Source organism: Oryzias latipes, chromosome 2 (assembly GCF_053564925.1).
Source record: "Oryzias latipes strain Hd-rR chromosome 2, Olatipes_Hd-rR_3.1".
NCBI lineage: Eukaryota > Metazoa > Chordata > Actinopteri > Beloniformes > Adrianichthyidae > Oryzias > Oryzias latipes.
Window position 1 is genome coordinate 31,747,105 of NC_136238.1, and position 11,879 is coordinate 31,758,983.

Sequence of the window (11,879 nt, forward strand, 5' to 3'; positions counted from 1 at the left end):
CACCAGGCGTTAGCAGCGTTAGCTTGTTAGCAGGCTAGCAGCGTTAGCTTGTGTTGAGAGGACCGTGGTGTTTTGTTGGGACGTTTGTGAGGTTTTTGGACAGAAAGGACGATACGTGGTTCGTGTGGGAACTCTCAGCATTTTCCAAAGTGTCGTAAATGAGTGAAGAAGTGTTGAACGGAAAGACAACGTGGATTGCTGTGATTGTGAGACTAGCAGATGATCGATCGGAGCTGCAGTGAAGAGGACGGCGGTGTTTGTGGGAGTTGGAGCCGAAGATCGGAGCAGGAACCATGTCTTCCCTTAAGTCTCTGAGAGAGTTGATCAGCGAGCGACTAGCTGCTGCTGCTGAAGAAATCTGCAGACTCTGTGAAGGAACCATCGTCCAGTACGAGGAGGAGCTCTGTCGTCAGCGCAGACTGCTGGATGTCATCTGGAAACCACAGCTGCAGCTACACCACATAGGTATGTGACCTTCATCAGAGAAACAGAGAAGCCCTTTGAGCTTCATGCTCTTAGTTTTCTGTTTTACTTTGTGTAATACTTTGTGTTATGCAAATGAAATTGCCTTGTCTTACTCTCATAAGTACAATTCACCAAAAAGTTACTTAAGTAATTGTAACGCGTTACTACCCACTTCTGCATATAAATATATGAAGGAGCTAAGCCTACAACTCAGCTACTGAGATTGTTTTGACCCAGGGTGAGGTTGACTGCATCTGTTTGCTCCAGTCATAAAATGTCCACTCCCATTTTGTATGTCGACGCATTGACATTTATTTGCTGTCATTTTGCATACATACTTGCGTGTGACATTGACCAGCCTGCGTTCATGCGCTCGTGCGGTACTGCGGTCAAAACCCTTTGCCCTTCCGGGCCAAAACACCTAACAAACACTGTGACGTCTTCCCTTACATACAGAATCTCCTTACTGGCAGTAAGGTGAACTACAATCACATTTATGGCTCCTATAATATATATATATATATATATATATATATATATATATATATATATATATATATATATATATATATATATATATATATATATATATATATATATTCATATTCATTTCCATTAGTCTCTTTTGGTTTAGTTTGGTTTTGGTTTAATAACCACCTCTGTGTATATATTAATTTCAATGAGGCTCTTCTGGTTCTCCAGACTCCTCAGACATTTTCTCCAATGATCACAGAGTTTATTGATGCTTGAAACAACCCAAATGTCCTGGAAACATATAAAACGCTCCTTGTTGTGTTTGTTTTTCCTTGCAGTCCTCCCCCAGCATTGGATGACTGAAGAGGACGATCTCTGCAACCAGCAGAGGAATTTCAAAGTGGAACAGGAGGAACCAGAACCTCCACAGATTCAAGAGGAACCAGGGGAACTCTGCATCAATCAGGATGAAGATCAGCTTGATCTGAAGCAGGAGACTGATACCTTGATGGAGATTCCTACTTATGAGGAAGATGAGAACAGTGAAGCAGATCTAAACAATCAGCAGAGCTTTAATGTAACTGATGGTCAGGATGAAGAAGGAAACCAACATGAAGAATCAACATCAACTACAGATGAAGAGACAGACCCACAGAACAGAGATCAGAGGAAGAGGAGGGACAGAAGTCATGTCCAAAGTGTGGACAGCTCTCACATGTCAGCAGGTCAGTGTGACTCTGATCTTCATCTCCACACTATCGGTATGTTCACTTCAACAACGGTTCTATCTTGAGCTTCAAGCTCTCCAAACATGCAGTCCATCAACAGCGTGTCCTGGAAGAGTCTCTTCTGTCCCTTCCTGTTGAAAAGACAGAAGACATTGTTGGTCAGTGCAGCCGACAACATTCTTCAAATCACATGATCTTAGTTAGTCCCTCCAGCTAACGAAAAACAGGAAACCTTAATAGATCAAAGAGAAAATTGTTAGCAGATAAAAAAGTACAATCTGTTTTGTCGTCTGTGGTTCTAAGTTTGTAGTTCAGTTCTTTTCAGCAGATTTCTCAGTCAAACCCAAAATCCCATCTAAACCTCTTTGATGTCTCCATGTCTCCAATTCCAGACATTCAGACAGATTCTATTTCCAAAACTACATTTCAAGCTAAAACCCAAAGACAGGGTCCTGCTCATGGATCTGCAGACAGAAAAGATTCAAACCTGAACACATCAGTGAAAAACTGCTTAGTGTCAGAATTGTTCTCCATCTTTCTCTGGACTGATTCTTCCTCCAGTGCAGCTTCATCTTCATCAAACTGCTCCTCATTGGTGGGTGGAAACACAACAGGGAGGTTTTTCTGTGTCCAGTTCAGCTCCATGAATGTTCAGGCTGTTTAATGTCAGTGATTTCAGTTTAGAAAAACTGCATCTCTGCTGAGATTTGCTTCACTTCCATAAGAACCTCAGCAGCATCAGGATCATTTTGTTGATGGTTTGTCTTTGGAATGACATTTCATATTCAGAGCTTCAGTGGAGATCAAGAGTCTGGAACCTTTAACACTAAAAGAACCATTTGATCCAGTTTCTTCCAGACCAAAACCCAACAAGAACCACAAAGTTCCACTTCACTGTTTAACAAAATACTTTTTATTTCTGTTTTTCTGTCAATCATATATAAAAGGTTTTTAATTATTAATAATTAAATAATTATAAATATATATTATAAAGGCCTGCTGGTCCTGCTGATGGATCTGCAGACAGAAAAGATTCAAACCTGAACACATCAGTGAAAAACTGCTTAGTGTCAGAATTGTTCTCCATCTTTTCTGGACTGATTCTTCCTCCAGTGCAGCTTCATCTTCATCAAACTGCTCCTCATTTTATTGATGTCCTATTTATTTATTGGCTTTCTGCCTAGCCTCTGCCAGCTGTAACTCAATTATCTGTTTATTGACTTCTTCCAATTTAGTCTTCCTTTTGACATTAAAGGTTTAATCCACAATTGTTTCTCACTTTCAGGTGCATTTGTTATAGTTTGGGTATGTTAGTGTGAGTTTGTTAGTTTGAATCATATTATCATACCAACTCCTAGTCTGAACAAACATTAGTTGTTTAGTTAACACTGTGCAGACACCGTATCCTCTGTTTTTATTGAATGACACCAGCATGCACAGACACTCCTCTACACCATTTGCAGCTAATTCCAAACAAAGCGCTCTGACTGCGTCTCCCTGGGAAACTCAAGGCTGCAGACCTGCAGCTGTGAGGAGAGGCTGAATCTCTAGGATGTGGGTCCAAACAGTATCACTGATTAGAATTTATCTACAGCACCGTCAGTGGACAGAACGAATGTAAGCATTGTCTGTCCAAACCTCAAAATCTTTTTCTTTTTGAGTCTTATCAAAACTATTTGTGTGTCTGGAGAAGCTGGGTGTGAACTATTAGCATTTCTATGCAGTGTGATTCCAGAAAAAGTTTCCTTACAAACATCCATCTACAGAAATGACATCACCTGTTGTTTAATTACAGATTTAGGAGCCACTTATACTGCAACCTTCCATTCATCCAAAATAGTTTTTTTATTTTTTATATTTAGTATGTATGTGTGTGCTGTACGTCCATCATCCTGTTGGATAAGCAGTTCCCAGACCAACCTGCTTTGTCCCACCTCCCTGTCCTAAGTTCATCTCATCTTCCTGTTTGTTCTGACCCCCCCAGAGGGAAGACGTTGTCTTTCTTCACTGCTCTGTCCTGTCAGACGTCATCAGATCCTCCTTGCTGTGTTTCATTTGCTTCTGCATACGCTGGTTCCCCAATGACCTCTGACCTCCTGCTGTCCCCAGAGCCCCTGCTGCTCTTTATCTACCTTTAGCCATGTCACCAACACAACTCCAACTACACAAACTCAATTCACACACACAACTACAAATTCAATTCAATTCAATTCAATTTTATTTGTATAGCCCAAATCACAACAACAGTCGTCTCGATGGGCTTCGAAGTAAAACATGAACTCAAAAGGATCATGAATACAAAGAGTTCAATAGGAAAATACTAAAATGAACTAACAAACTGACTAAGCTATACTGGCATCCCTGCCCTTAAACCCCCCTTCGCGGTAAGGAAAAACTCCTAAAAAAATGAAGAAACCTCAGGGGTGCCCACATGAAGGAGGGATCCTCCCCCAGGACAGGCAGGCAATTTACCAGAACTCTTAGAGAAGAATTAACTTATCTGAATCTACAACTACATATACAATGTCCAGCAGACGAGCTTCAGCCAGCCGTGGTTGGGGAGACAGTCAAAGGCGCGAGTCGAGCCGGAGACAGGAACCACAGCCAGGTGTAGGAGCAGGAGCAGAGACGAGGTACTCGGTCAGGAACAGAACAGAGACGAACCAGAGGCAGGATCCACAGCCAGGTGTAGGAGCGCGAGCAAAGGCGAGGTACACAGTCAGGAACAAATGGTTTGTTAAAATGGAGAGAAAGCAAAGAATTATACAGTCCATAACTTTCAACACAATCAAAACTTCTACAGAAAAGCACAAAATACACAACACAACACTTAGGTATAACCCTTAAACAAAATAAACCCTTTTAATGAAATGAGTCTGTTAGTGTGTAACTAGTATTAACCTTCATGTCCTCCCCCCTTGTTTTGCACTTTGCCACCACACCTCCAGCAGAGACAACCATTTAATCCTTCTAAAAACTGCCCCCCCCACACTCCTCTCTGGTCCATCTGGACCCCAACCATCATCATGAGTTTCACTGTCAAATTCTCCCTCAATATTATTTACTTTATAAACATAAACACCACCACAAGCTTAAAATGCCAATATAGTATAGGATCCATTATTCAACTGCAATGTGTTTATTAATACTAGATCCTAAATGTAAATATTGGATATTATTAAACTATAATTTTCATGTGTTTATTAATACTAGATCCTAATCCAGAGCTCTGTGCTCCTACTCCAACAGACTCCTGCTTGTGTGACACCGTCAGGTTTCCAGCAGAGCTGCTGCTTTACAGCACAGACTTCCACACTCACGTGCACAGCCGTGCACTTCATTCACACTAGAACCACATAGCAGAACATCCAACACCGCAGAGCCTATACTAGCCTATACGTGTTTATTTAAGTGGAGCATGGCGGCAGAAGAGGAACGACGTTTTTCAGGTATCTCCCGCATTAAACCGGAGATCATTAAAACCAGCGATGTTATGATATTTGTGGAAGACGAACTCTTAAACTTTGTTGCTGTGAAAATGAGAACGCTGAGTCATGACGAATTTGTTTTGCTTGTAACAAACAATTTCAGATCTGCCCTAATATCTCTCTCACAAAGGCACGCAAAAGGATATTAACAACGTAAAGATTTGTTTGAAAGTGCTAAATGACTGTGGGGATAATATTCTAAGGTTTGTCTCGCACTATTTGGATGAGCTGCCACCTGTTTCATTCAACCATGTTGATGTCTCAGCGCTACTGTCACGGATGGAGCAAATAAACAACGATATGCGCTGCATGAAACTCACTCTGGAGTCTCAAACTACTGCTTGTGAAAATCTTCATGCTGTAACGGCATCGATGGACAACCGGATCACTGTGATGGAGCAGCAGCGCGGCAACGCTGAACCACTCAACAAACGCAGAGGAACCAGCATGCAGTAAGGCCAAACAGCCTGCAGGACAAGCTCCGACGCCACTGTGGAGTGTTGTTGTGCGGGAAGGACGCCGGCAGAAAGGAATGGATGTAAAACCTGCTTCAGTTTCAAAGCCGCAAGTGAATCGTGCAGCTGGTCGTTCGCGCAAAACTCCCGGCATTATTGGAACTGCCACTTTTTCTAGTATTCACGCAGTGAAGACGAAGATGGTGTTTTTGCAACCAAATTTGTCCCCAGTTTGGACGCTGTTACACTTAGCAAGTACCCGGAAGGCAAGATGGGACAGGAAGTTAAATGCAGGAAAGTTGAGACTGTTCACAGAAGATTCAGCTCCTTTCACATAACTGCTGAATGTAATGCTGTAGGAGACATGTATGTGCCTGAGCTCTGGCCGGATGGTGTTTATGTGAGGCGCTACTATGAACCCCGCCAGAAAGAACAAACTTCTGCAGCCAGAGGTTCTCTGGCCCCAGAAATCACTCGGAGTGTGAATAAGGCCTCAGTTCCTGTGGGGGATAGCGGTGAAACCAGCGCCTAAACCTCTTGTGTCATCTTACATGACAACAAAACATCATGCGGATTGTATCATATGATACGCGTAGCTTGCGTACTGGACACAGTGTTGCTGATAAATCCAGTCGCTATGTCGTTAATAAGCTTTTGAATGAGTGTGATGTATTATGTTTGCAAGAAACTTGGCTTGCCAAACAGGACTTGGACAATCCGAACTCATTACATGTGGATTTTCATGGTGCTGTTGAATCCACCACTGATCTGAGTACCAGAACCGTTCGAGGTAGAATTCCTGGGGGCGTGGCTATCCTCTGGAATGTTAAGTATGATGCTGCTGTTAATGTTGTGAGACTTAATGTTGATTGGGCTGTTGGCTTGGAAATTAACATTGATGAAAAGAAATTTACAATTCTAAATGTTTACATGCCATATTAGTTTTATCTATTGGAGGACGAATTCTTGCACAAATTAGCATTCATAAAAGCATATATTGAGGATAGCAGCTCCACTTGTGTGTTTGTTATGGGAGATTTTAATGCTGATCTCTCAGATGACTCATCAATATTTGGTAATCATTTAACTTCTTACTGTGAAGAAAATAATCTCACCCTATCAAGTAAAATACTACTCCCAGATACAAGCTTTACTTATATCAGTGATGCCTGGCATTCCACCTCATGGCTGGACCACTGTATCTGTACTGCAGATGCTCATGCTTCTCTGAGAAACATAGAAATCCTGTATAATTTGGCTACCTCAGATCACATACCAGTAGTCTTCTCCTTAAATGTGGCAAATATATCTTGTGACGAAAGAAAATAACGATCTTACAGATAAACTTGATTGGTCCAAAGTTACAAATGAGGACATCAATAAATACACAGCAACCACCGATGCTCAGCTGCAGGCTGTAAAATTGCCCAGGGATGCACTGGCATGCTGTGATCCAAACTGCAAAAATACTAACCATTGTACGGAATTATGTAAACTCTATGAAAATATAGTCAAAGCTGTAAAAGATAGTAGTCTTTGCCTACGAAGCAGGAGTCATAAAAGCTGGACTGTCAAGCCAGGCTGGAATGACTTTGTAGCTGAACATCATGCTGCAGCCAGGGATGCTTTCAGACTCTTGCATGAAGCTGGGAAACCTCGACAAAGTGAGAGCAAGAAAGTGACTACTGCTAGATTCAAATATTCACTTCGCATTATCAAAAGGCAAGAAAACATGATGAGAGCAGACTCTCTGGCCAGAGGTCTACAAAATAATGATTACCATAAATTTTGGAAGGAGGTTAATGCTATGAATAATCGTAAAACTTCATTGCCATCCAACATTGAAGGTGTATGTGGTGCTGATAACATTGCTGATTTATGGCGTAAGCATTATTCTGACCTGCTTAATTCGGTAAAAATCATGCAGTTTCTATTGACGATGTTGATTTTACCGACACAATGGTTATTTGTGCAAGTGAGATTCAAGATGCAATTTCAAAGATAAAAGGCGGCAAAGCATGGGGCCTAGATGACATCACAGTCGAGCATTTAAAATATTCAAGTTTTATATTACATCCCCCGTTGGCCATGTGTTTCACTGACTTTTTGACCCATGGAGTCTTGCCTGATTCAATTCTCTCAGATGTATTGATTCCCGTCATCAAAGACGAGACTGCCAGTTTAAATAGTCTGTTGAATTACCGACCGATTGCCCTTTTCCAGCAACATTTCAAAAATTTTAGAATATGTTTTATTGACTAGACTCGAAGTGCATCTTTTAACAAGTGAGAATCAATTTGGTTTTAAAAAAAGCCTTTTCACTGATAAGTGTATCTACGCGTTACAGGAAATAGTTGGGAAATACCTGCATCTGAATACATCTGTATTTTTGTGTTTTATTGATGCCACTAAGGCCAGGGCTCCAGACTGCGACCAAAATTTGAGAGTGTGCGACTGAATTTTACATCCAGTCGCACATGTGCTACCAGTAAATTTGCCTCCCCCACCCTCCGTATTTTTTATACATTAAATGTGGAAGGGGCACGTCAATGATCAATGAAATGAGCAATGAGACGCCAGCGCACACGCATGCACACACAAACTCGCACACATACTCATGAGACGAGAGCACACACTTGCGTGAGTGGCTAAAATGCGTGTAGGGGGAGGGGCCTAGAGATAATCGAGCGCGCGTAAACATCTGTGGGAAGGAAACGGAGACAAATACCATCACAACCTGGTATGTGCGTCTGAGCTATGAGCAAGCTAACTATTGATTCGTTCTTCCGACCTGCGGCTAGTGTACCAGTGCCAGAGTGTACAGCAGGGGTCTCAAACTCGTGGCCCGTGGGCTATTTGTGGCCCCCACCTTGAAATGAAAGTTTAATTTTAATGCCTCCTGCCAGTTTGTATGAATGACACCTTTTCTTTGTCGTGTGCGGAGCTGACAAAGCAACCAATCACAGTGAAGGAGAACAGGAAGTTGGAGTTCAATTCAGTTCGATTTAGTTTTAATATTCCTCTCCCCCTTAGTATGATCTGTGTTATTATATATTTTGTATTTATTGGAATTTTTTGCAATGGATGTAGCCTTTTTTAATTAATTGGTATTTTAAATTATTTTAATTAATCACTAAACTACAAAAACCCATCAGGACACATGTCCCATAATGCATTGTTTTGTAGTCTGTAGGGCAGCTTTCAGTCAGTTCAGTACTAAATTTCCAGCTGCGTTCGGTAGGTTGCCGCCTTGCTCCCACCCCTTTGTCGTGATATTTTTGTGATGATTGACAGGTGATGTTGGAGCAAAAATATATGTCACACACCAGGTGATCTGTGCAGCGTTGCGTCCACCTGGGTGATCTCAAACACACTTATTGTGCGTCTTGGCTGCACTTATTTGGTGTCACCAATACAAATTTCCATCAGTTTTTAAGCCTCTCTCTGGTATCTGTATCGATTGTTCTGATCTCCAGTGAACATCGCCCGTTCTTTTACAATTTACCTTCTTATGTCAGTTTACCTTGTTGTTGCATTTTCAAAAGTGCAGATTAAAATGTGACACTGAATTTGAAACGGCACATTGTAATTTCTGCATCTCTTATTAAAGTATTTATTAGTAATACAGTGGAAATTAGTAGATCTGGTTAGCATGTTGATTTACAGTATGCGCCCCTTAATTTTCTGGTTGTGCCCCTAAAATTTTCAGTTGGGGGGCCACAGTGCTCCTAGTGAAAAAAGTTAGTCTGGAGCCCTGACTAAGGCCTTTGACAGGCTCAACCACCTCAAGCTATTTCAGAAGCTAATTAATCGAGGAATGCCGAAATATCTTGTACGATTCCTGGCTTTCTGGTATGCTAATCAAACAATGGTAGTCAAATGGGGCAATGTCTTATCAGAGCCTTTTTATGTAAGCAATGGTGTTCAACAGGGGGGGGGGGGGATCCTCTCTCCATTTCTATTCAATGTGTATATTCATGATATATCCACTGATCTGAATCTGTGCAAAACTGGATGTATTGTTGGATGTCAAACCTTTAATCATCTCATGTATGCTGATGACCTTGTCATTTTTAGCTCCTACAGTGCTGGGTTACAAACACTTTTAAAAGTTTGTTCTGTCTATGGCCGAGACTTTGATATAAAATACCATCCCTCTAAAAGCAAAGTAATGATTGTAAGGACCAAAGACAACAGAAATGTAAACTTTCCTGTTTTTAAGCTTTGTGGAACGACTCTGGAACAAACCTCATCTATCAAATATCTTGGACATTTCATTACTGATTATTGGAGGGATGATAGAGACATTCAGAGACAGTACTGTAAACTCTATGCTCAGGCAAATATGCTGATGAGAAAATTCAGTGCATGTTCTCTTCAAGTGAAGTGTTCGCTGTTCAGAGCTTACTGCACTCCTCTGTATACGGCCCCTCTTTGGTGGAACTATGGACGTGGGACATTCCACAAACTCTTTGTGGCCTATAATGATGCTTTTAGGCTTCTGCTACAGGTGCCCAGGTGGTACAGAGCCAGTCAGCTGTTTGTGGATGCTCACATCCCCACCTGTGAAGCTTTACTGCGTAAGCTTACATACGGCCTTATGGAACGCCTGGACAAATCTAAGAACTCAATTATCATGTCTGTGACTGATCCCAAAAGAAGCTCATGCCGCTACACTTCTGCCCTGAGGAAACACTGGATACAGCAATTATACTCCTTTTAATTTATATATTTTTACTTTTTATTATGTATACTGTATTTGTATCTTTTTTCTATGGACCACATCTGAGTTTGAAATAAAAGTGTGATTTACAACACCATGGTTAACCTAAAGCGCTCAACCGTACGGTATCATGCAATTTATTTATTTCTTTTTTTCTCTAAGCCTCTCAACTTTGTTATATTGTTTCTTGAGACTTGCCAATTCGGAATTTGGGGGTCCTCAACTCGCCAGGATACGAACCCAGTAAACCAGCCCCCCATCAGAGAACTGTGGAGCCACCACCTCTAGGACAATTAGTCACTAGTTTCTTTTATTCCATAAAATTTGAACTTTACCTTTATTTTTTAACTTCACTGTATACTTCAACTTCTTTCTCTACAAAACACTCTAATTTTCCCAGATGCTCAAGTCTACACTTTACTGAGCTTTCACTTTATGGACATCAGACACTTGATTTGGCTACGCCCAATGCAGAATTTGATTGACAGGTTTCTGCTTACCTTTGTAGGGTGCGCCCGTGTCGTCAGTCGACTCGTGAGACTTCCAACCTCTACGTTTATACCAACAACTTTTTTTTTTTTTATCTCCACCAATCAAGAAAAAAAAAAAAGAAGCAAACATAAAGTCTCGAGTCTCTGATTTAACACATGAAACCAGTAGGAACACTTTTCTGAGCAATGTAAAGAAATGTTGACAAAAAGAAGCACTTGATCTGTCTTCTGTTTGTATTTTAGAGTTGGGAAAAAATGATAATTTCTTCTCACAATGACTTTTTCCCCCCTATGGGGTCATGAGGGGTCCATTCACTCAGTGCTGTTACTACCCACCTATATAAATGCTGCCACTTCTTTTCAATAAAACGTTAACATTTTAAACAACATACATTACTTGTGTAATGTACGACAGCAGCTACTTCCCGTTCCAAATAGCTCCTGTCGCCAAACTCCAATAGACCTCTATAGATAAATAGGCAGCTGTTACTCAGTCATTCTAAATAGACAGAATTACCATTCTTGCTGTGAATTTTTTTTCCTAATATCTTGTGGCTAATCTTATTTTTTTCATAATATTTTTTCTTTATAGCCAGTTATTCAAGTTATAAACTGACCAATCAGATGCCTCAGTTAAAGGTGTGGTGCCCACTGGCCCCACCTCGAATGTTTGATTGACAGCTTCTTCTGAGCAGCTTTCAGTGATGGGGGCGTGGACTTTGAACTAGCTTATCATGATTGGCAACTGGTTGTTCTAAAAATGTGACTCAGACCGCCTGACTAATTACTGTTGCCTGACTCAAAATGGCGATTAGATTTGTTATTAGCTGCAAAATAAATAATGACTTTTTTTCACAAAGTATTGATTGTAGCATGAATATGCTGACCAGTCTTCATTACCATATAAATGTAGAAATTCATTTGTTTTAGAGAGATGATTGATTTTTACAGAATGTTCTTTCTTCAGATATTGCACTTTGTTGACAATGGTCTCTTGGCAGCCGTCTCACTGCTGTGTCTCCATTTACACCTCAAGAGTTCACTTATCAATAAAA

At 40.9% G+C, this 11,879-nt stretch overlaps 2 protein-coding genes across 3 annotated transcripts in view; both read left to right on the top strand.

The window, feature by feature from the left end:
• The window catches only part of LOC144986665 (NACHT, LRR and PYD domains-containing protein 12-like), a 515,000-nt gene that overhangs the window by 246,836 nt on the left and 256,285 nt on the right, over positions 1 to 11,879 (top strand). The window lies entirely within an intron of this gene.
• LOC144987451 (uncharacterized) overlaps positions 1 to 11,879 on the top strand; it is a 16,072-nt gene continuing 4,193 nt past the window's right edge. For both annotated transcript variants that reach the window (XM_078936890.1, XM_078936881.1), the window contains exons 1-2: positions 1 to 465; positions 1,278 to 1,664. In XM_078936890.1, the coding sequence (XP_078793016.1) occupies positions 294 to 465; positions 1,278 to 1,664 (559 nt within the window). In that variant the 5' untranslated portion in view covers positions 1 to 293. The remainder of the gene's footprint in view (positions 466 to 1,277; positions 1,665 to 11,879) is intronic.